This window comes from Ambystoma mexicanum, chromosome 10, assembly GCF_040938575.1.
Source record: "Ambystoma mexicanum isolate Mex_15411 chromosome 10, UKY_AmexF1_1, whole genome shotgun sequence".
Taxonomy (NCBI): Eukaryota; Metazoa; Chordata; class Amphibia; order Caudata; family Ambystomatidae; genus Ambystoma; species Ambystoma mexicanum.
The window spans coordinates 1,381,136,156-1,381,160,439 of NC_090932.1; the positions used below are offsets into that span (position 1 = coordinate 1,381,136,156).

A 24,284-nucleotide genomic window follows, 5' to 3' on the forward strand; every position below is an offset into this window, starting at 1 on the left:
CATAGACAAAACAGAGGGACTCTTTGTGTTTACTGATTGCTTCAATATTTCAAATTGTGGGCATGGCAGATCCAAAGTCTTCTTTCGAAACAAATTAGTCAGCCAGGAAACCCTTGCATTCAATAAGATCAAGCTGAGCTCATATCTAATACAAACTGTGGGAGTGCCCCTTGGGAGACACAAAACACGTGACCAAAACATATTTTCAAGAGTTACATACCTCAAATGGGCGTCCCAATGCACATTCGGTGCCATACGTAAGTTCAGGGACAGCCTTTTGATTATAGTAGCGCAAAGCTGGTAAAAACGAAAATTTACCATATTTTGTATTTACCCAGCCTGCCTGAATTGCTATTTTTTTTCATTTTGCTTTGAGATAGGTCACCCACGGGGCATCATTATGTTTGAATTTACAAGGGTTCCCAAATATTTAATTTGTGTTGTGATAGAAAGCATTGTGTCACCCAAATACCACCGGAAACTATGTCGATCTCTCACTATGCATTCTCGAAGCTCATTTAGCACCTCGAATTTGTTTGTGTTCACCACTAGGGATGTAACGGTATAACGGTATACTGTTAAAGATACCGTGAACCACTTAATTGAACAATAATAACCGTCACATTGTTTATACCGTTATACCGTTCATACCGTAAAGTGTGCTTTTCAATCTGATTTGGAAAGGCTGCAGTAAGCAAGTGCTGCGCAGTCTTGGTCTTGCACTGTTGGATGTGCCGTCTGCCAAGTAGTTTCAGTTGGAGCAGTTTTTAATGCCATTCCATAAACCACACGTGCCTGACACAAAATCAATATGTTAGCAATAGAAAGAATAGATACAGTGCCAAGAAGGAAAAGGGTTTACTTTGGGTTGGCGGCTTTGGGGTTTATATATTTATAATGGATAATGTTCGCTAAACATATGGCAATGGGGGATTTCCCTGGTTCCATCATTGAAATTACATATAATAAGTCACACTGTGAAATTCACTCATCTCTGTGGGTATTCCCTGCTGCCATACCAAAGGGTAACATATCCGTGATTACTGAACACCTTTTGGCCCGCAAGTAAACTAAAGGCTGTAACATAGAGAGTGCGTCTGTGTGTGTGTGTGTGTGTGTGTGTGTGTGTGTGTATATGCGCACAAGCGTATACTACCATCAGCTTCCATTGATCGGTGGCATGCAGGTAATCAAGATGGCAACATGCTCATTTTCACCAGTAGCCAGTGGGGAAGCATAAAGCCTAAATGACCACTTAAGTAAAGCTATTCAGTTTGCTTTGCCAGTTGCAGCAGGGCTCCCCCCTCCTCCTCTCTACACGTGTGTTTGTGTTTGGTGGAAGCAAGGCATTTCAGTGGAAAGTATGTTGAAAAGCCCAATTCTGGCCCTGGGTGCCTGGTTTTGTTTGTGATGCTAAATCTGTCAATTTATGACCTTTTAGAAAATATTTGTTAAGATTAGTTAACTCCACCTGCTATACCGCGATAACCATGATATAACGTCATTTGGCAAGTGTCAGGTTTCCTGGGATTTGGATGAATGAGGTGAAATGAGGATATGATTAACATAAAGTATGGTTTGGGCCTTAACTTTCTGTGCAGAGTGTGGAGAGCTTCCCAAGTCAAAATGGAGAATTCCAAAAGGATCAGTGATTGGCCAGAAGTAAAAGAAAGGCATTGTTGGAACATTCTAAACCGCCTTTCATTGTCAGAAGCCCAGCTGGAAGGTCTTATGTTTGAAGCTCTTAAGTTTTAGAAAACTTTAGTTAGGCCCTTGTGCCTAATATTAGTTATTTGGACCAGGAAAGTGTTGGAGTTTTAAAAAGAAACTTAGAAAACGTTCCGGTGAAAGAAAGAAGCAAGCTAAGTGATTTCATTATCTTTTATGGAATTTTATGATTATCAAGCAGGAGTTAAATATCAAAACTATTAATTAACTTGTTCCTGTTTTTCTTAGTTTTTGTTTATATAGTAGTTCTTTTTGTTCTTTCAAGAATTTATTTTTTGAACTTCTAGAACTGTATTTAAATTAATTGAACTGCGTCACATTTTTTTTGCACCTGGCAAATTGGAGTGTGGAGGTCTGTTATTCATTTTAGCGTCGTGTGTTTTTTCGGCCGTATAGAAGTTTATTGAGTATTGTACCTTTTGTCGGTAACAGTGCTTTTCTTAGCGTCGGACTAGCTTTAGAAATCTTACACTGTCTGCGCAAGTGACAGTGTGGTAGCCACGCGACTCCGAGGCGTTATGTTTAATTTACTAACATTCTAACCTGGCGCGTGATCTTCACTGGGCTGCCTCTTCAAGGATTAGTCTCCGGAACTGAGGAATTTCTCCTTTCCTGTTTGAGCAATTCATATTAAGAAGAGTGGAAGACTATTCCTTTACGCATGCGCCCAAGCCAGTTTCATTTTTGAACTCAATTCTTTGTTCATGTGCGCTTCCATTTTAGAAGGAGTAAACAATATCTTCACGCATGCGCATATTCTGGTAAAAGGAACGCTTCTTTTACGAGCGATCTTCTTTGCAAGCAAAAGATCCAATTAATGAACACTTTTACACATTCAGAAAACAAACAATTTTAAATTGAATAGTTAGAGTGTCATTCTTGGAATTTGTGTTGAAGCTAGACACCAATACAAACTACATGTATAATATTTCCAGCGGGTTGTTTGGGCAAAAGACAGTTGAACTGCTTGAAGACAAACTTCTTAAACTGAGAGAGATTAGCAGTTTTTTTTGCAAAACCGAATTGAAGAAATCAGTAAGAGCATCTAAGACTCTATTTTTATGTTTTCTTCAGTAGAATTCATACACGTCCTCTACGTTATTCACAGAGGATAATCAGGTATGGTGGCGTGTTTATTTACTTAAATTTATAAAGAGAAGTCAGAGCCAAGGAATTCAAAGGTTAGTGACTAAAGTGAATTGTTGTTATTTTCACCAACAGGTTGGCAGATAAAGAAGCTGAGCAAAACCTGAAGTTTATTATTTTGTCCCATTTTCCCCCTTTCCCTTGGGGGTGCTCTCAACTGAACTGTTTGATACCAGTTAAGAGGTTAGCATCCAAAGGGGACTGCGGGGGTTCAGCAGCTTCCGGGGACAACATCAGATTTGAGAAAGCCTGACAGCAAGAAGGTTATCGTACCGTCATAAAACTAATACCGTGACACCCCTATTCACCACAAGTGCATTATCATTCACATATTTCTAAAGTGCGTGCAGACTACGTTGAAGGCCGATTGGTGTTTTATCCACTAAGATAATGGGCCTCATTACGACCCCGGCGCTAAACCATGGTGTCATTAGCACCATGGTCCATGCCGGGGCGCGCCATGGTGAATGGCGGAATTACCGCCCCATTCCAAGGTTGGCGGGGCGGTAATTCCCCATTCACCATGGGCCCTTCCCCATTCCCATTTTTGCCCCATAGGGCTCAATGGGAATGGGGAAGGCGCAAAGTACAGTGCCGCAAATTGCGGCACCGTACTTAGCACCAAGGTCCCTTTGCGGCACCCTACTTTAACGGCTGGTAAAACCAGCCGTTAAGGTCGGGTCCCGCAAAGGGACCTCGTAATTAGACGCTAATAGGTTAACGGCGCCGCAGCCTTTTGCGGCGCCGTTAACCCATCAGCGCCTGGGTCGTAATGAGGCCCAATGTCTCTGCATACAACAAGTGCCCAATATGCACGCCATTGATTTTTGGGGGGAATGAGGCAGCCTCTTTAAGCCACAAATCAATATCAGACAAAAATAAATTAAAAATAATGGCAGCTAATGGGCAACCTTGTTTAACCCCGCAAAAAGTCTGTACTGCAGAAGAAAGGCGCCCGGATCGATCAAGCCTAATTCTTACATTGGTGTTTGTATGAAGATCTGTTACGCTCACCTGGCTCCCACAGGGGCGTCGAACTGAACTGGACAGCTGCAGTCTCCACCAATGTGACGCGTAGTGCCGAGATGACGGACTGGACTGGCCCACCTAGCTTCGTTTGCTTGGCCCGTAGGAATATTCTTCTGCCAATGGAGAAAGAGAATTAAATTAACCACCCGTGGAGTTGAGCATAACCTCCTCCCACTCCCGCTGTTCTCCCCACTGATCATCTTTGATGTCTCCTCTTATATTCTCACCTGATGGTTTGGAAAGATGAGCTCTCCATCCTGCATTGAGCGCAGGGGCGTGTAGATAACCAGTTGCTTCACTGGCTCGAAGGAATTGGTGAGTTCCAGAACAATATTGACTCTGAGATTCCCGGCAAGACGCCGTAAGTATGCAGTTCGTAAGAGTTCAAATGTCTGACTTTCACTCTTGTCCGATTCCTTGCAGGTTGCAGCTTGACCCTAGAGAAGAGTTCCTTGTGGCAACCGGTAATGTTCAGGTAAGGATTTGTATTATCCAACACAGTTCGATAAAATAATGTCAATATGTAACCTGTTGCTTTCTCCCTTATTCAGGCGCTGAGAGAAGTATGAAGTCTCGGGGAATAATGCCTCCGGCGGTAAAATCAGGTAAGTCTATTGTGGTGAGGAGGTTTCCCCTTATTTGTCCCTTTGTTTCACCTTGCTGTCCTTTTGTTTCCCCTTAGGGGCCGGGGTACGGCGAAGATGCAGTGGAAGCTGCGCCGACCTGTGAAGAGGATTAGTACCCCCAGTGGTAAAATCAGGTAAGTCTATGGGGGGTAACTAATATTGCCTCTGCGTATTCCCTTGGCTCACCTTGCTGTTCTTGTCTTCCCCTTAGATGCCGGAGTGCGGCGGGAACATGCAGGAGGATGCGGTGGAATGTGAAGATGCTGCAAATGCCGGTGAGTTCAGCGCAGCGCTGCAGCAGGCGAGGCGACGCGCATAAAATAACTTCTTTCTTCCAGCTCGAAGGCGTGATGGATCGGGAATTCAGGTAAGGATCAAAGGTATTGCTCTTGTTCTAACCTTTTCTCCTTCTTTCTCCCTTTTTCTAGGAGCTCCAGACTCGAGACGGGCGTGGCAGAAGACTGGATGCAGACTTGCAGGTACGGTGAGCGTTACGCTGCTGGATGCAGAATAACGCGAAGCGTGTGCTGCTCTTCAGGCGTGGTTTAAATAGCGTACCAAAGTAGTCGCAGGTAAGTATTCCTCCCCAGCCCCACCCGAGTAAAAAATAGTCCCTAGGTAAAGTAGTCCCTTCCAAGCCTCTTTTGGCTTGGAGCTCTTGCAGCATGGTCTGCATCAGGTAAGTTTGCAGCTTGATCTGCATCAGGTGAGTTTTAATCTATGGCTCCAGCACTGATTCTCCATATGTGCCTGGCGCCATAGACTCCAGGACTGCACCCAAATAGCCCCTAGCAGGAGTTGTTGGGCTTGCTTGGGATAACTTGAGCCTGCTTCTGGGGTTGCTGGACTTGGTCTGGGTCCCTGGGAGTAGGCATCATGACAAGATCCTAGATGGCTAAAAAGCGACTGTGCGGACATTTCCATTTAATCAGTTTGTTCCATTATTTCTCATGATCAATACTGTCAAAAGCATGTGATAGATCTATCGAGTCAATGTAGATCTGTCCGCCTGTTCGTAAGGACTCCATCTTTAGAAGGTTAACTATCAAAAGGTTTAGGCTGCAGCCCACACCTTTTATGAATCCTGTTTGTCTAATGTCTATATGCTTATTGGCAGTAGACCAAAGTTGGAGATTGCGTTGCAGAAGAGTAGCGTAAATCTTCCCCAAAACATCCAATAGGGCTAATGGACGATAAGGACTTGGATCCAAACTGTTGCTCTTTTTGAATATGGGTACTATAATAGCACTCTTCCATGATGTTGGTGTTGTTGCAGTAGAGGCAATTGTGGAAAAAAGCCGATAGCAGAAATCCGCCCATACCTCTGGATTTTTCTTCAGGATAAAATGAGTGAGTCCACCAGGACCTGATGCCCTAGATGGACTCAATTTTATGATAATTTCCTGAATCTCTGTTTGATCAAATTTTAAGTCCCACTGATTCAGTTCGTAAGATGGAGCTTCAATAGTTTCACATTTTCTGCTGTATAGTTGAGTATAGTGATTTATCCAGATGTCCTCGGATACCATATTATCTTGAAAGGCATCTTGAGAACCACTAAGATTATTTATAAGGTTCCAGAAATCACGAGTTTTCCTATTTGCTAGTTTTGACAACATAACCTCTGCATCCTGTTTTCAGCACATTTTTATATGACTGCTTTATTCTTCTTTTTGAAAAAGGTTGATTATTGATGCACACCTCAAATTAAATGGCAATGAAACATACATTTAAGAGATGCTGTAGATTAATTTTAGGTGTGGGGGAGGAACTGAGGCCATGGCACAAGACCCCTACAAACAAGAGACAATTGAAATGAGGATTCAACAAGGGAACCCTCCCGTCCCCTGCACACTTTAGGATGTTTGGACTAAGTCCACTACTGTTTTCTCATATTGATACAAAAAACATATAAACCAAAGAGTTCAGTTGTGTGTTTTTATAGCAAATGTTTATATCTAAAGTGTCAAATACACAATATTTCAAAAGGAGAAACATTTACAAATTCAAGAAGCAAAGCAGTGCAATAGCAGGTCACAATAAATTTGAAACAATGGTGGAATCCAATTCATGTGGCGACGCGTTTCGAGGATACTTTCCTCTTCTTCATATGGCCAAAATTGAATTCTTCATACAAAAGGAAAAAAACAAAGGGGAGAACGTTTGTACAAGTTTTTTATACCTTGAGGTAATTCATTAAACTCATGCTGTACATTTCAGTCTCATCTGTGAGCCAGAACAGACTACATTGTCAGAGAAATTGTAATTAATCTAGTACCACAAGGGCACATTCATTCCCAGTTGAATTCAGGGTGAGGGGAGGAGAAGAGGTTCAGAGAGACGTTTCTAGTCCAGTGCAAGAGAAGTCGTTCAAAAGTGTTTAGAAAGAATGTAGGTAGGTAAAGGAGCCATATAGGACAAGATATAAGAAAGTATAATTACCTGTAAGCAAAGTGTTCGAGGGCATCGGGTGCAGATAGAGATCCTTGGTGGTGAATCAAGCGATGTGTAGATCCTCCACGGGAAATATAGTTTGCTGTAGTCAAGAGGAAGACACAGCTGCAACAAAAATGAGGAGCAAGTGAGTAGAAATCAAACAATGATGAAAGGTAAGTTCAACCCTAGGCACTAGAAGAAATGTAGTACCTGTGGAGTGTACAAGAGGAGTGGCAAGTGCTGGAGAAAATATTCGAACGCGTGGAAGCCTGATATATTCAGGGTTAATTCACGTTAAACACTGTGTAACTTCTGTTCAACGTTCATCAAGAGTCAGCAAAGCACTCTAGAGAATACGATATAAGTGTGAGCTTGAGAAGAATACTAAAACAACATATATTGATACAATACTATCCACAACTAAAGTGTTAGCTGATGAAAAAAATACCTTGTGGTATACGCTTAGCAGTTATGGTGCGCGAGCTGTCAGGCACAGCGTGCTGGCAATGCGCTTCTTCAGTGGGCGGTTTGTAAGGATAGGAACTCAGGCAAAACAAATACAGTGCACTTGTGCACTACGAGTCTCAATGCGCAGATGATGATCTGTGAAAAAGTGTAACGGAGAATTAACCCGGATCGAGGTTAATAAAGTACTTAAACCTGAGATCTCAATGGGATAGACAATGCCTGGTAACGTGCGCTTACCTGCACAATAGGAGACCAATCGCAAAGACAGCTGCCGCCGGTCAATGCGTCCTAGCAGCTATGGGAACGGCGCGCAATGTGGAAGAAAAAGGTTGGCGAATGTGAAGATAGAGAAGGGACTAAAGCAGTCACCTAAAGGATCAGCCATCTTAGAATGGAGTAAGAAGTCATCGGGTGAGCCCGCCGAGGTAAACCACAATGTGTCAAGAGGAGTGAAAGTATATGTGGAATAAATAATAAAATTGATGAAAATAAAGATAAAAAATAAAGGGAAAATAGAAAAAGTATGAAGAGAAAATGTAAACAATACTAATGAGAAATCCTGCAGAGTCAGCAAAAAGAGACAATTCAATGGAGAAGTAGACAGATTAGAAGGTGCCACTAAAATACAGAAACGTCAAAATGAAACAAGTTCCATCCGCCAGAGTCCAAATGAAAGAGGGAATTTTAACCACTCATAAGGTTAATTCGCATAATGTATGGCTGAAGGGTGGACAAAAGAAAATGAGCACAGTTTGTATACATAAGTTGTCGTCCAACATATAACACAAGAGTTCATTATATGTATATACATATATATACATTTTAGTTCAACCTTCAGTGGAGTATGTATTAAAAGGGTATCAAGAGAATAATACAAGTCATTGCAAAATACAATCGGATATTACTTGTTGGCAGTTAAAATTTCCAGATAAAATAAACTTGACATAACTTAGATCTTAGAGTTAAAGTTAGATCTTAGATCTTAAACTTGGAGACTACTCCACCTGTTTGTCATCAGGTGTAATATATTTACTGAAATGTCCCTGTGGGAAGGTATACATTGGCCAGACAAAAAGACCCATAAAACTAAGACTAACAGAACACAAATCAAACATACGATGTAAGAACCAATATCAATTCTGAGAAACATTCCATAGCCCAAATTAAATTTCAGATACTTGAAGTTGTTAAACACCCAACAAGGGGCGGTGACTTTCAATCCCTCTTACTACAGAGAGAAGCCTATTGGATCGACAGAATGGGCTCTTTGCAACCTTGGGGCCTCAATGAAGATTTTACCCTTAATTGTTTCCTGTGAATAGGGTATGTTTGACCTCTAACACTAGCATCTTGTTTTTTTGTAAAGATCAAAGTTATGTCAAGTTTATTTTATCTGGAAATTTTAACTGCCAACAAGTAATATCCGATTGTATTTTGCAATGACTTGCATTATTCTCTTGATACCCTTTTAATACATACTCCACCGAAGGTTGAACTAAAATGTATATATATGTATATACATATAATGAACTCTTTGTGTTATATGTTGGACGACAACTTATGTATACAAACTGTGCTTATTTTCTTTTGTCCACCCTTCAGCCATACATTATGCGAATTAATCTTGTGAGTGGTTAAAATTCCCTCTTTCATTTGGACTCTGGCGGATGGAACTTGTTTCATTTTGACGTTTCTGTATTTCAGTGGCACCTTCTAATCTGTCTACTTCTCCATTGAATAGTCTCTTTTTGCTGACTCTGCAGGATTTCTCATTAGTATTGTTTACATTTTCTCTTCATACTTTTTCTATTTTCCCTTTATTTTTCATCTTTATTTTCATCAATTTTATTATTTATTCCACATATACTTTCACTCCTCTTGACACATTGTGGTTTACCTCGGCGGGCTCCCCCGATGACTTCTTACTCCATTCTAAGATGGCCGATCCTTTAGGTGACTGCTTTAGTCCCTTCTCTATCTTCACATTCGCCAACCTTTTTCTTCCACATTGCGCGCCGTTCCCATAGCTGCTAGGACGCATTGACCGGCGGCAGCTGTCTTTGCGATTGGTCTCCTATTGTGCAGGTAAGCGCACGTTACCAGGCATTGTCTATCCCATTGAGATCTCAGGTTTAAGTACTTTCTTAACCTCGATCCGGGTTAATTCTCCGTTACACTTTTCTAGGATCATCATCTGCGCATTGAGACTCGTAGTGCACAAGTGCACTGTATTTGTTTTGCCTGAGTTCCTATCCTTACAAACCGCCCACTGAAGAAAGCGCATTGCCAGCACGCTGTGCCTGACAGCTCGCACACCATAACTGCTAAGCGTATACCACAAGGTATTTTTTTCATCAGCTAACACTTTAGTTGTGGATAGTATTGTATCAATATATGTTGTTTTAGTATTCCTCTCAAGCTCACACTTATATCATATTCTCTAGAGTGCTTTGCTGACTCTATATGAACGTTGAACAGAAGTTACACAGTGTTTAACGTGAATTAACCCCGAATATATCAGGCTTCCACGCATTTGAATATTTTCTCCAGCACTTGCCACTCCTCTTGTACACTCCACAGGTACTACATTTCTTCTAGTGCCTAGGGTTGAACTTAACTTTCATCATAGTTTGATTTCTACTCACTTGCTCCTCATTTTTGTTGCAGCTGTGTCTTCCTCTTGACTACAGCAAACTATATTTCCCGTGGAGGATCTACACATCGCTTGATTCACCACCAAGGATCTCTATCTGCACCCGATGCCCTCGAACACTTTGCTTACTGGTAATTATACTTTCTTATATCTTGTCCTATATGGCTCGTTTGCCTACCTACATTCTTTCTAAACACTTTTGAACGACGACTTCTCTTGCACTGGACTAGAAACGTCTCTCTGAACCTCTTCTCCTCCCCTCACCCTGAATTTAACTGGGAATGAATGTGCCCTTGTGGTACTAGATTAATTACAATTTCTCTGACAATGTAGTCTGTTCTGGCTCACAGATGAGACTGAAATGTACAGCATGAGTTTAATGAATTACCTCAAGGTATAAAAAACTTGTACAAACGTTCTCCCCTTTGTTTTTTTCCTTTTGTATGAAGAATTCAATTTTGGCCATATGAAGAAGAGGAAAGTATTCTCGAAACGCGTCGTCACATGAATTGGATTCCACCATTGTTTCAAATTTATTGTGACCTACTATTGCACTGCTTTGCTTCTTGAATTTGTAAATGTTTCTTCTTTTGAAATATTGTGTATTTGACACTTTATTGTTTTTTGCATGCTAAATTTCATGGAAGATTCTCTTGAACACTGTCGAAGCTCTGTTCTCATCTTGAGTTTATGTTTAAGGACCTCTAAGTCGAAGGTATGAGTGTGATCAAACCTTTGTGTCGCAAACCTTGATTCGTCTTCTTAAACTGTTTCAATAAATGCTGATATTCTGATGTGTTATGTTCAGATTGAAAAGCCAAGTTTACGGCCGAAACCTCCTTACTTTCCATTCGAAGACGCATTCTATTTGATTCGACAATCACGAGTTTACTCCAAAACTCACTCTCCTTAATTAGTACATTGAGTTCCAACTTTAACAAGTTGTGATCACTCTCTTTCTTATCAACTACATGGAGTGACTGAACACGACTGTGTAGATGTTCCGAAACATAAATGTAGCCTAGGTTAGGTTTCTGATTGTCGTTTCCATGTGTTTTTAGCCGGAATGTCCCCAGTCGTGCAACCATTCAACATATTCATGAATCTTGAAGACATTTCGTCCGTCCATAATGAAGTATTGTTTTGATTGTGCAGTTTGATATTTGAAGATTTTTCTTGGGTCCTTAAACAGTCTATGTTTAAATCACCACATAGTATATTAGGCGCTAAAGCTTTGTCAATGATAGTATCAATCAGCGACGACACTTGATCAATGAAATGAGTAGCGCCATTGGCTTTTTGATGCCAATAGACATTAATGTTAATTGTATCATTCCCATTGTTTCGTCCATATTCAAGTTTGGCTGTTACAAATTGAATGTATGGAGATATATTTGTGGAATCAGTCATTTTGTACCCAGAATTCTTCCTGATCATAATCAGTAGACCAGCCATTGGTCTACCTTTTTCCTTATAAATTGCTGGATTAATCACTATTTCAAATTCATCACAAACAGGGCACAAGGAGAGCCAAGTTTCCTGCAGGCAAACAATATCCAACCCAGAAAGCCAGGATTGTTGAAATAGATGAAAAAAACCTTGAAAGTTCCAAGAGGCAAAGATAAGGGAATTCTTGATTTTTGAATCCTGGCATTAACTTTGATGACTAAGTGCCAACGATTTTGCCAACCAACTCCATTCGTTAATGGGTGTACCACTGAACACAGTATTCGCTGCCGTATCACAGATGTTAGATACAGATACGTCGCAGGCAATCGTAATCTGTATTTTTTCACCATCTATTGGTTAGCTAAATACTTTCTGGAGTTCTATAGAGTTCGTAACCGATTTCATCTTTAATTCAAACGCCCATTCCACGGTTCGCGATTCTTCACCAATCAGGTGAGTCTTCTTGTCATGATTAAATTGTGTGTGGCAATGATGGAACTATACTCTTCTCTTTTCGGATGCCTCTAGATTGATTGATTGATATTTTATTTCTATCGGGCTCGTACATAAGTTTTTCAGATTTAACATTACAGGAACACTTTTATCTTCACAAATATCAAAGCCCATCGATAAGAGAAGTGGGGCAGCTTTGAGTAGGATGTTACGAACTATCCCAGACTCCATATGTAATCTGAAACAATAATTATGTGGTTCTTTATGGAATTCAACAGTTTTTATGTCTTCCGTTTCGATTGTGCGAAGAATTGGAACATAATGAAACAAGCGTAGTACATTGTTATGATTTAGCATTAAGCCATCATCAGTAGTTGAAATATGTTCCAGGATTAGGCGATATTTAGAGGGTGGCTTTTTGTGTACAAACGATGGTGTTTTTTTCCCAACTTTCTGTACAGGCCTCTCATAACGGTCGTCAGCCAGTAATTTCGAAACAATAGACGATATAGGAGCGTCCTGAGAAGCTTCCAAACCTTAGACTTTTGATACTGACTCATGAGACAAATTATTCAAAACATCGTATGTCTGATCAAGCGTTTTTGCATGGGTCAGGACAGACATTCTTTTCCATTTTTCTCCCAACGTTATAAATTTAGGACTTTTCATTGTTCCTTCAGAAACCTCATAGTTGTTAATGGGGGCCACAAAAAACACATTCTAGAGTTATGTTTCATATCAGGTACAATCGCATTAGGAAATGACTCTTGCAGAGGCGATAGGAACAGTAGCGGAAAGGCCTATATCCGAGGTTGATGGCAAACCCTCTATTTCTTCATCCTGCTCATAGGTTGAGAGATCCATCAGATTCACTGATGTTTCAGGCGAACCAATTGTAACAACCTCTGCTACCTCGCGAGAATCGCTCATCGTCACTTTAGGGCTTTCCGGTTTGTCAGCAATCATTGGACCAGAATTCAAAGTAAGTCTTACAGATTTTAAATTCCGCAGGAACTTTCATGAATTGTTTGTTTGCCAAAATGTTGTATTTTTTAAGTTTTCCGATTGTTATTATTTATTTATTTTTGCTGAGATGCTTTAGCCGGCATCTGATTTGGTTTAGCTTTCGTTTTGGCATTAAATATGGCAAACACTTTCTCCTGCAAACCAGTAACTGCTGCCGCAGCTATTTTAACTTCAGAAGTTGAAGGTACCTGAACATCAAAGTTAGCTGCGTTTAAGGGTTGATTCCAGCTTTTTACAGCAGTAGCGAGTGAACAAATCTCTTCCTCTACAACAACATTTGCTGTAGAGGGAGCTTCCCGAACAACAGTTAAATTTGCAGCTTCGGTATTACATAACCCGCATTGTGAAGAGTCTTCAGTATTAGATTCCTGATTTCTCACACTTACAACTCTCTTTGGCATATCACGAGGAACACAATTGGAAAAATTAATACCTGCGGATAAAGTCTCTGGGACAAAATTGCGCTCAGATTTGGCACTTTCATGTTGCAAGATCCCCAAAGCTTGTTTTGCTACTTCAGCAAGTAGTTTCTGGTCATCAGAATCTTTTATTCTCTGTTCATTTGAAATAAAAGTACATTGTTCAAGCCTGTTTGATATATCCCCCAAAGATTGAGTAATGGTGGAGCTTCTCTGTTTGACAATGCCCCTTTTTGAATTCATAATTGACAGATCCTTCACACTGTCTTTCATTTGCTCATAAAGTTTCAAAAACCGTGAGATTGTCATTGACATTGAAGACGTCAAGATCGGTAACAACTCTTTAATCATTTTTTTAATAATTTAATCTTCATTTTGAGCCTGCATTTTCTGGTTTGTAATAGTTTTAACATAGGAACGACGAACCTTTGGGAATTGACGCTCCATTATGGAAGATTCAGAAGAATCATCATGGGATGCACAATCCGTCGATGGCATCCGCCTGATTGAAGGAATAGCTGATGTTGATGGCAAACCACAGTTCTTTTCAAAAGTCTTTTGACCAATCTTCACACTGCTCTCTAGACAAGACACGTTACTGATGTTTACAGAATTAGTGACTTTTACTGGTCGCAATTGAGAACAACGGGTCTCGGGAGAGCAGCTATCATCAATCCTTCTCCTCTTAACAGCACTCGCTGATTCTCTATAATCCATCCGTAGGGGACTAATGGGCCTCAAAGTCTTGTCAAGTGACTCGTGCCAATTCCAAAAGACTTACACTTTTTTCTTTGTTGGCAATACGTGCACTATTGATTTTTTCCAAATCATGCAAAAGCTTATTCACAATTTTGATTGAGTTACGTCTGACAAGAGGCTGAGTCAGCTCGTTTGACAGTTCCTGCATTATTGGAATTTGATTTGAAAAAACTTCAGCAGCTTCCAATGTCGATATGCCTGTTATTTCAGAGGAAACAGAAGAGTCAGCCAAGGCAGCTATAACTGCACATACATCTATGGGAACTATATTGCACAATGTTAACAGGGAGGTTGTGGCTCGGGCGGACACAGCAGAACTGGACTCAAAATCAAAATCATAGTTATTTTGTCTGGAGGGTGACCTTGAAGAGCTAGCAGTTCTCAAATGGGGCTCACAAGCTTCTGTCAGAGTGTCTGCAGCACACCATGCAGGGCCATCAGACCGCAGAGGCACAGACACAGAAAGTAACGCAAGCGCAGAGTCTGCTTCAATCTGCTCTGTAGCTGATTCGATCTCAAGACATCTCTGCAGGGGACTGCTTTCAGTAACTTAAATATGGCAGCTTGACATGATGTCTGAACTCAAGCCAGCCATCGGATAAACACACTCAACAAGCAGTGATACAATGTTTAGTGTTGCGTCACTGTTAATAGGAGGCACATATGTAGAAGGCTCCTCGGACAGTTTTTACATTCTACTGAGTTACATTCTATCACAGTGAATGTACAGGAGGGAGCCACATCAGCAGCAGCGGGCGAAGGCTCAAAAACACTTACATGTGTATCAGCACCCGGTAGTTCTCGAACGCTCGCCTGTTGCTCCTTTCTTTCCATGCTCCGACACATTTGTAGGCGTGTAGTAGGATTTGACATGGACCGTTCCTTTCGCCGGACAGCTGCCGGGATCAAGAGGGCAATGGCATTCGCGCTGGTTACCTCATTAACAGTGGTCATAATCCTTGTGGAGATCCAGACAGTGCTTTCACCGTGCTCCAAGACTCAGAATCGCTGGACTCTGCGGAGTGCCAAAGTTTTTATGCCCGTCGCAGTAGTCGCTCCACCCACAATAGTAGATATGAAAGAAAGCAAAGCAAGTCCTGCTTACACTGCTCAAAAGACTTACTGGACTCTGTGTCCGCTCCGCGGAGTGCCAAAGTTTTTATGCTCGTCGCAGTAGTCGTCTTGCCCACAATGGTAGGGATGAAAGAAAGCACAGCAAGTCCTGCTCACACTGCTCAAAGACTCGCTGGATGTCCGGAGTTAATCCTTTTAAAACACTTAACTTGGCAACAAACATCAAATACAATTTCTTTATCCACTGTGAGTCAATGAAGCTCCATTGTAAAAATAAAAAACTACTGAATTAAAACTCCTGAGGCCATAAAATGATGGACTGCAGCATTCTGGACCGCCTCCAGATGGGCGACAGAGTCTGAGGTTAAACCAACATTAATGGATTGGCATAGTCCAGCCTAGTTTTGATAACAGCACCTAGATCAGCCTGATGCCTATCTGTAGGGACAAATGGGAGGACCGGTTTTAATTGACACAATGTGAAATATGAAGCGCTGCCCGCATTTGAGCATTAAACTCAAATCTTCTTCCAGCAAGACCCATATTTCTGATATTGCTGGAGTAGGCCACATGATAACCTAGCAAAATTGGAGGTGGTGGAAAAGTGGCATGGTTATTCAACAGGTGTCGGGGTCCCAACAGCATGGCCTCCATTTGTTGAAGAGTTGAGCTGAAGACCGCTTTCCTTCTTCTAGTGACTGAAGTATTCCAGGCCAGCTCATAACTCTGCAAAATCCTCTGAGGATCCTTTTGACTCCCACCAAAATATGGGTATAATCCTGTAAGACCAGAGTCCAAAAGATTCAGAATTAGAAGCAGACGTTATTGAGCACCAGTGGAGATAGTTGTGCTTCCTGGGGTACTGTGCACCAAACTAGAACAAACACACAGGGACATTGTCCAATCTGAAAACATTGCATCTGGTCCACTAGAAATTACCGTAACCATTTCAAGGAAGAGTCATTTATGCCTCTGCACTGAGATTACTTTACTTACAATAGGTTGCAGTTGACAACATCAAAGGATGCAGGTAAGTAAAGTATGTAACTCCTCTGATGAATGCATGGGAGAGTATGTCATCCCAGACGGGCAAAAGCAGAGATTCTGTGCCATGGTTGGGATGAAACCAAAAAGGATTTAAGTCTGGCTTGATTGTCTTATTGCAGTTTCTTTAACACAACTTTCTCAACAATCTGGAAGATCCATGGAAGGCCTGCAATAGTTGTTAAAAACAGTGGGACCCAATCCTGATATTTTCACGGTTGGAGTAAGAATGGTTTCTTTTGTTTAACGGGGACACAAATAGAAGACTGAGATTAGTAAAATTGGAAACCCAGTGTGCCAACGTTTCAGCGCGTTTTGTCAACCAAGGTCTGCATGGCATCCATATGATTGATAGTAGGCTGAAGAGAACATAAGAGGGGCTTAATCACTTGTGGTGTTAGCAACCTGAAGCTTCATCTCATCAATAGAAAGTATTTTAAGCTTCACATAAAGCAATGTATGCCTTTTATCCTTCCCCCACACATCTATTTTCTTTCTGCAAACAGAATTTCAAGCAGCCCAAATGTGCGAAAAATAGCCCAATTTGGCAACCCTCATTATTTAGTATAACTGTACACTTTTGGCTTTGAGGGGGATGAGGGACCATAGGTAGTCTTATGAATGGAGTGATTAGAGTATTTATCCAATTACTGCTAATGCACAGCAAACGTGGAATAGGGAGACAGTCATGTGCACACAAGGACATTCATTGGAATCACGTCAGGTCGACAACCTACCATTGACTATGCTAGGTGAAGGACATGGGCAGAGAGCCAGGTTTTATATGCTGCTGTTGAATACACAAGTGGGTTGCGTCTTCTCTTTCGTAGCTGAGCACATGCAAAAAAAGTAAATGTTTAACCCCCTGCGCTACTTCCAGAGAGCACGAGATTCATTTTTTAGCAAACCATTGGGTATGATCCCATACAATTTACAATCCGTTCTGTTGCACAGCGTGGAATAATAATGCAAATCTATTCAAATAAATGTCTTAAAGAATGTTGATGGGAAATGCAGTTGTAATGTATCTAAATGTAAGTGGAAACAATTGAACTGATTTGAGAAAGACCAGTCCTCCATATTGAGTGCTACGCCTCATCTAGGTTTGAGAAAGACTCATTTTTAAATTGCACGCTTGTAGTCAGTCAGGCGGCTTGAGAGATGAAACTAGGCAAATATTTCCTTATGCATTTTTTATTCTGCTACTTTAGCGACGTTAATTAGAAATAAATGTACACAGATCCTTGCAATACTCAAGCTTTTTGCTATATTTGACTGTACTGCCCTGAAAACCTCACCCCCACTTTCTTCTCTTTTGACCTTGTTTTAGTATTTGTTTAATTTTATTTTCACTTATGCTGTGTATATCTGTATTATTAAACCTATAAATAAGGTCTTTAAAAGGAACTGCCAAAGGTAAACATGTGTTACACAAACAGTTATTTCACAAGAATGATGATTAAGAGGGTAAGCCATAATTGTATTAAGGGTGTACATATATTCTGGTTATCACTTGGGAAGGGAACATGGGGGCGGGGAATAGGTTAGCCTGGCTTCATTGTGCTTATTGGGAGGAGTAAACTTCTCTTTGGGGAAGTCTTTGAATCTTCCACTCGTATTGAAGTCAATATCCTGAAAACCTCTAAATGTTGTCGGTAAAGCGGCTGGGTAACCGCATTGGATTGGTTTAGGTATTTGTGCTTAGTGGTTCTGTGTTCAGTGCAGTGCTGCTATTAAACAGTTTAGGAACTAAACTCATCCAATATTAGAGCCCCGCTATTGTTTTCTCCAACAGTAACATATAAAAAGATCTGATAAATTGCAGGTCACCAACAGTACACAGGAGCATTTTACAACACAGCATCGTTGCCCCCTCCCTGTACTGACCGAGCCAGCATGCTGTTTTAGCCATTCCTGGCTGGGAATGTCATTTGGGCATATGCTAGTTTTTGGTATTCCTGCTCTTGTGTGGTGCTCTTTCTACTTTTGCTGGCTCCTCCATAATTGGTGGATTGGTGATGGGGCACTGCTCACTGCCCATTATGGATGTTCCCCCTCTGATGTGTTGCGACAAAAATGCCTATGTTTTCATAAATAAAATGTATGTTTATCTGTGTAAAAAAATACCCCATTCGACAATCCTACCAAATTTGGGGAGTGAAATACTCCTTCCTCAAAATCTAATTTGTAGTTCTAAGCATAATAATGTCTTCATTGTTACTGTGTACAAAACTGTTAGATTGTGTTTCTGGTTTAAGGTGTATTTTAAATGAAATGTATATATTTGTTTTGTTTTTATAGTAGTCTGGACTTGTCAGAATTGGCCAAATCTGCTAAGAAGAAACTTCAGTCGGTAAGTGTAGGATATTGTATTGGGGTTTTTAAAAATATGAAAAATCTTTAAGCTAACTTATAGGTTGTCAGTAAAATCAATTTGTTACATAACAATCTTTAATTGTAGCCCCATTAATTACTGAGAGTTAATTTGAGCAATGTTTTTATGTTCATTTTTCCCCTTTGGGATTGAGAGTATTTTTTCAATTTATGATTTCCCAACAGCAGTGCAATAATGGCTCATCAAAAATATAATGGTCATGGTGTTGGAAATGGATATCAATTAGCCACATCTATCCTTAAGAGATTGGCCTGGTCACCAGATATAGCTCTCACCTAGTTCTCATTTTAGCATAATTATAAACACTAGTTGTACCCTGCAATATCATATACGCTAATCTAGCATTTTTTATGATGGCTGCATTCATGATCTCTTAATGCTCATATCAGCAACAGGAGACACAGGACATCGCCACCCCCAACCCCACCTCCGCACTTATGGCAGGAGACATCTGTACGATTCGTTCAATTTAGATTTTGCCCTTCACTTCACTACAACTCAATACGGAGGTACGACATCTTCTTTTTACTGTCCTCCTTAATATCTGTTTATTTTTAATGGGTTTATGCAGTGTGTAGTGTGATCAACCTGATGGAGTCATCATCTCCTCGCATCTGGCCAGGCCACGGCAGCCGCTACCCGATTCTGACCCTGGGGGCAGATATATGAGGGTGGATCCAGATGAGGGAAGATAACCTGTAGGGAGCTGTCATGGCTTCATTGGGTGAGACATGTTATCCCCCATTTTCTGAATAACCCTCCCATATCCAATTCCCTCATGGACTCTTGTGATGCATCCACTTCTTCCCCCATGAAGAATAGGGAAATCACTCTCTCCAGTTCCACCTATCCTTCATTCAGAACCCCGTTGCCATTTGAAACTACTAATAATGTTTGCTCAATTTTCCAAGACATTTCTCAAACTGGACTTACTTTCCCAGAATGACTGAAATATTGGGACGGGAAAGAGGGATTGAGCAGTGCAGAGCGCAGGAAGCACCCCCTGCGTGTACTCTAATAGTTGTGCATACACACCGGTGCCCGTGAAGTTTACAAGGTAGACGAAGCAAAGAATGGAAGTCGACTGCAACTGGCCAAGTTTCTCTGAGGTTGAGAAAAACGACAGGTGATTGTTCGTGTGGTGGAGCCCAGAGGCTCGCCATCGAGGGAAGCAGAAGCTGCTGCCAAGAAAAGGCATGCTACGGGAACGCAAGGAGCCGCCAAGGGACTCCTGGGCATTCGCAGGTGATTGCGAGCAGCACATTGCTTACCGGAGACCGGAGCGAAGCAAACGTGTGTAAGGAAAGTTGCCAGAGAAATCAAGAGGAAGTGGTCAGGAGAGGAAGACCGATAGAAGCACATCACCGGCTGAAAGCGTGAGAACGCATCAATGCCAAGAGAAGACGTTGAGTCTACCAATAGGCAGTAAGGGATCTTGACCGTATCGGCGTGGCCATACCGAATGATGGTAAACTAATGAACTTAATATCAAAAGGGAATTGTGAACAAAACCCTTACAAACACATGAATATGTATTGTGCAAATATTGATATTGAAGTAGGCAAATACATCCCACGGCCATAGTGAGACACAACGTATATGTGCAACCTTGGAGAAGAGCAGAGAGCCTGTTTAATTACAAATGTGCAGATTCAAGCAGTCCCAGCAAGAGAATATACCATGCAGTCACAGTTTTGTGCTTGCAAGAAGCTCTGGCGGGTGAGTATACCAGCAATCGCAAATGTGTGAAAACAAGAAGCCCTGGAAGGAGAGTATACCACGCAATTCCAAGTGTGTGACAATAAGATGCCCTGGCAGGAGAGTATACCCTGCAATAGGCAGGATGACACACTCTGGCTCGGGTTTCAACACATTAACTGTTCAAGACGTGGATAGTGGCCCACCTGTCCTTCCACGTTAAAGTTGCTCTTCCCAGCCTTTCAAACAGTGTTTCACAAAGAGTTCACACTGGCCCCCCCTCTGTCAGGCTCAGACCTCAAAACCAAATTCATCAAGACTTGCAAGGGCGGCTCTCTTCCCCAAGCTTGTTACACTTCGGGTCTCCCTCAGTCAGGCTCAGACTGCTTTCGGGTGTCGAAGACTTTCGAATGTGCAAGGCTCTCTTTACATACATCCACAGGACCACTTCGACTAAAATTCCAAGGTTCAACTTTCACTCTCCCCTTCTCGAGGAAATAATTTTGCTTACTTTCCTTTTGCAGTTCATTTGCTTTATCGTTACAAACAATGTACCTTTCACAGAAACTTTCGAGTGGGCTACTTCCTTTTCGCCGGACCATTCCGTTAATCAATACAGCCAATTTCACAGCTGTCCTTACTTCAAAGTTCATTCACAGGTCTGTCTCTCCCCACGTCTCATCCACGCACATGCAGCCTTCACTTGCGATATAATGTTGCCACTTCCATCTTTAACACACACCGGTCTCTCAGGTTGCATGCCAACTCAGCGACTGTATGCGTTTCTTTCTTGGTTTTACGATTTACAATTCACGAGTCAAGGCTAGTAACCCCAGGCATGGCATTGCCTCCCCAACTGTGTCGTTCACACGAAAGTGTCACTGGCGTCCTTGGAACACAATGCAGCCTTCTGATGTGGGATCTGGCCTTCTCCATGTGTCTTTCGTGGCCTGTCGGAGGCAACGGCCTCCAGTAGGAAACTCCTGGGGTTTTCGACCCACAGCTCTCGTCCCTTGGTCCTTCGCTCTGCTCCAGTAGGCTTGCCTTTGCCCCGGAAGTGCTGCTTGTACTCGTGTTCCACCTTGCTCAGCGTGTGCCTCTAGGTTCTGCCTTTTATCAATGTGAGGAGAGCTAATTGGAATCAAGTTTATGCACTTAGTCTAGTGTCTGACTTTGCCTGACCCAATTAACGGGGCATGTCCAGTATGATGTACGAAAGTTAGTCTAGTTACTCTGTAAATCCACTTCCTCGGTCCAGTGTTTGTTTAAAAGGGGGCGTTGGGACCTTGGAGAATCCTAAAAAATAGTATGGGTTTGATGAACAAAAAAGGGAGACTACTGCGTCTCACCATCAGCTACCTCACCCCCACTGCCCGAAGACCCCTCGTCCAGATTATCCTCCCGCACTCATCCACCCCTAGGAACTGTATCCAAAAGCGATGGCCGTGTACTGGTCACCTGGATTACAAGTCCCCAAGGACTAGCGGGTGAGACACCCTTTGCTTTCTCATACCCCTCACAGTGGATAAACACTTTATTAAAACCAAAACCACACTTGCATATCAGTAATAAAATAGAGTATTCGTAGGTGAAAACCCTTTGCTGTAAATAGTGTATTTATTTATTTTATTTATTGTTCGCTTGTTAGCCGCTTATACAGGAAACAAATACTGTTTCAAAGCACCCACAGGGCAACAGGGAGGGGGCAGGGGATGATGGACAATATAATTACAACAATGTTAAATAATGAAATGCAACAATATAAGAAGAGACAAAGGGGAAGGGAAGACAAACCTACTATGCCTTGTGAGTGTTCAGAACGTACAAGTGCAGAGTGGAGAGGGGTATGGAATGGGTGCTGTGGTGCTCAGGGAGAGCACCACAGCCAGATGCCAGGGAGGCACCTGCCCAGCCTCTATCTTTAAAGAAGCTGCAAAAGACTTGACCCCATTAATTACCACTCTAATCAGTTCCTCATTCAAAACTTGTACAGTTCCTACCAACCTTAAGAACGCATGGCTCCTTCCGCTCTTAAACCCACTCTGGACCCAAATATCCCGACAAATTATAGACCTATTACAACAGTCCCGTTCCTTTTAAAAATAATTGACAAAGCTTCCTATCTCCAGATACGAGCGTACTTGGAACAATCTACTAGGGCTCTGGCAGTCAGGATTTAGACCCAAACATGGCACTGAAACAGCATTGATTGACCTGAAGAACCAAATTGACGAACTGAAGGACAAAGGAAAACTGGCCCTCCTACTCCTTTTAGACCTCTCGTCCACCTTTGATTTGGTGGATCATAAAGTGCTTTGTAAGCACCTATCTTCAGCTGCCCACTTCTCCTCAGAAGCAACGTAGTGGATCCAATCATTCTTAAATAACAGGTCCATGAGAGTATTCTCACCGTCGACATCAGCAGATCCCAATCCTATAACATAACATGTAGAGTACCGCAAGCTTTTTGTGTATCCTCTACTTTGTATAACATCTTCACCAAGCCATTATTTGATGATTTAGACAATTTGGGTGTCACCAACACTAATTATGTAGATGACACCCAGATCCTCATCCCCTGACTGGTGACAATGAAACTGACTTGCCCTAGTCAACAAAATCTATCTTATCACCCAGGCCTGGATGGCATCTCACGGCCTTTGCCTAAATGATGAGAAGACTGAGCTACTTCTCCTAGGAGCATCAGCTAGTTTGAACAAACATTGAATGAGCCAAATTGACTATTACATAGACAGCATCAACATTAAAGTGGCGTAAGAGGTCAAAACCTTGGCCTTCTACTTAGATTCAGCCTTAAACCTACGTAAACAAGTCAATGCCACGGCCTCAGCGACAGCTTACACCTGCAAGCTGATCCATGCCTGCAAACCATTCTTATCAATAGACAGCTGCATTAACTTAGAGCATTAATCCTCTAAAAAAATTGACTACTATAACACACTCTATTTGGGCGCAAGTAAATTCATCAACAAACTGCAAATCCTGCAGAACAATGCACTCAGAATTGCGCTAAGTATCCCTAGGAGACAGCACTTCTCAGAAGCTAGACGGAAGACTAACTGGCTCACAGTTAAGTATAGGATACAGTTTAAATCAGTTTCCCTTAGTTATAAATGCCTAAATAACTCAGCCCCTAAATACGTAATGGAGAAATTTGTTAAAAAGACATTGACGGATTCCAAGATGGCTGCCAGCACAGTATAGACGTGCTGACGGCACTCTCCAGATCCCGACAGTTGCGAGGTGCCCACCACCCCACGAGCGGGTCCCCAATCGATGTGGAAGGGGACCCCCGCGGTCCGGGGAAGCCGAGTGAATGGCAGTGAGGAGGCAGAAGACATCGTGATCACTCGAGAAGTGGAGCTCCAAGGCGAGACGCAGCAGCCCTCAGCGAAGGAGTGCAAGTGGGAGAATCTTTTCTGCCTAACGAGCGGTAGCGAGAGAGGGGAGCGTCCGGTGGGGATGTGAGGAGTATCCAGCGGCCCCACACCCCTGCGCCGCCTCAAACACCAGGAGCATCCCAAGAAAGGACAAGACTGGCAAGGAGGGGAGGTCCCGCCAGCCGCCCGGCTTCCGTGGATGGGAAGTGCGCCAGCCTTGGACGCCTTGACGGGGAAAGGAAGGCATCGGAGGCCCACAGCGCCGATCACCGAACAGTGACAGGAGCCGCGGACCGCCGCAGGAGGAGGAAGCCCACGCCGACAGTGCCCGGGAAGCCGCGGATGTCAAAGGAGGCCTGGAAAGCGAAGGAGCCAGGACGCGGCAAACAGTGGAGGTGCCATCATCAGCTGGCACGCCCCGACCCGGGGAGGGCCCAGCTCATGGACTGGAAGACTGTGAGGACGATGCAGAGAGGGGCC

The 24,284-nt window shown here is 42.3% G+C and overlaps 1 protein-coding gene across 13 annotated transcripts in view; it reads left to right on the top strand.

The window, feature by feature from the left end:
- Positions 1-24,284, top strand: part of GIT2 (GIT ArfGAP 2) — a 2,415,297-nt gene that overhangs the window by 878,414 nt on the left and 1,512,599 nt on the right. For all 13 annotated transcript variants that reach the window (XM_069619395.1, XM_069619396.1, XM_069619398.1 and 10 more), the window contains one exon: positions 18,612-18,663. In XM_069619395.1, coding sequence (XP_069475496.1) covers positions 18,612-18,663 — 52 coding nt within the window. The remainder of the gene's footprint in view (positions 1-18,611; positions 18,664-24,284) is intronic.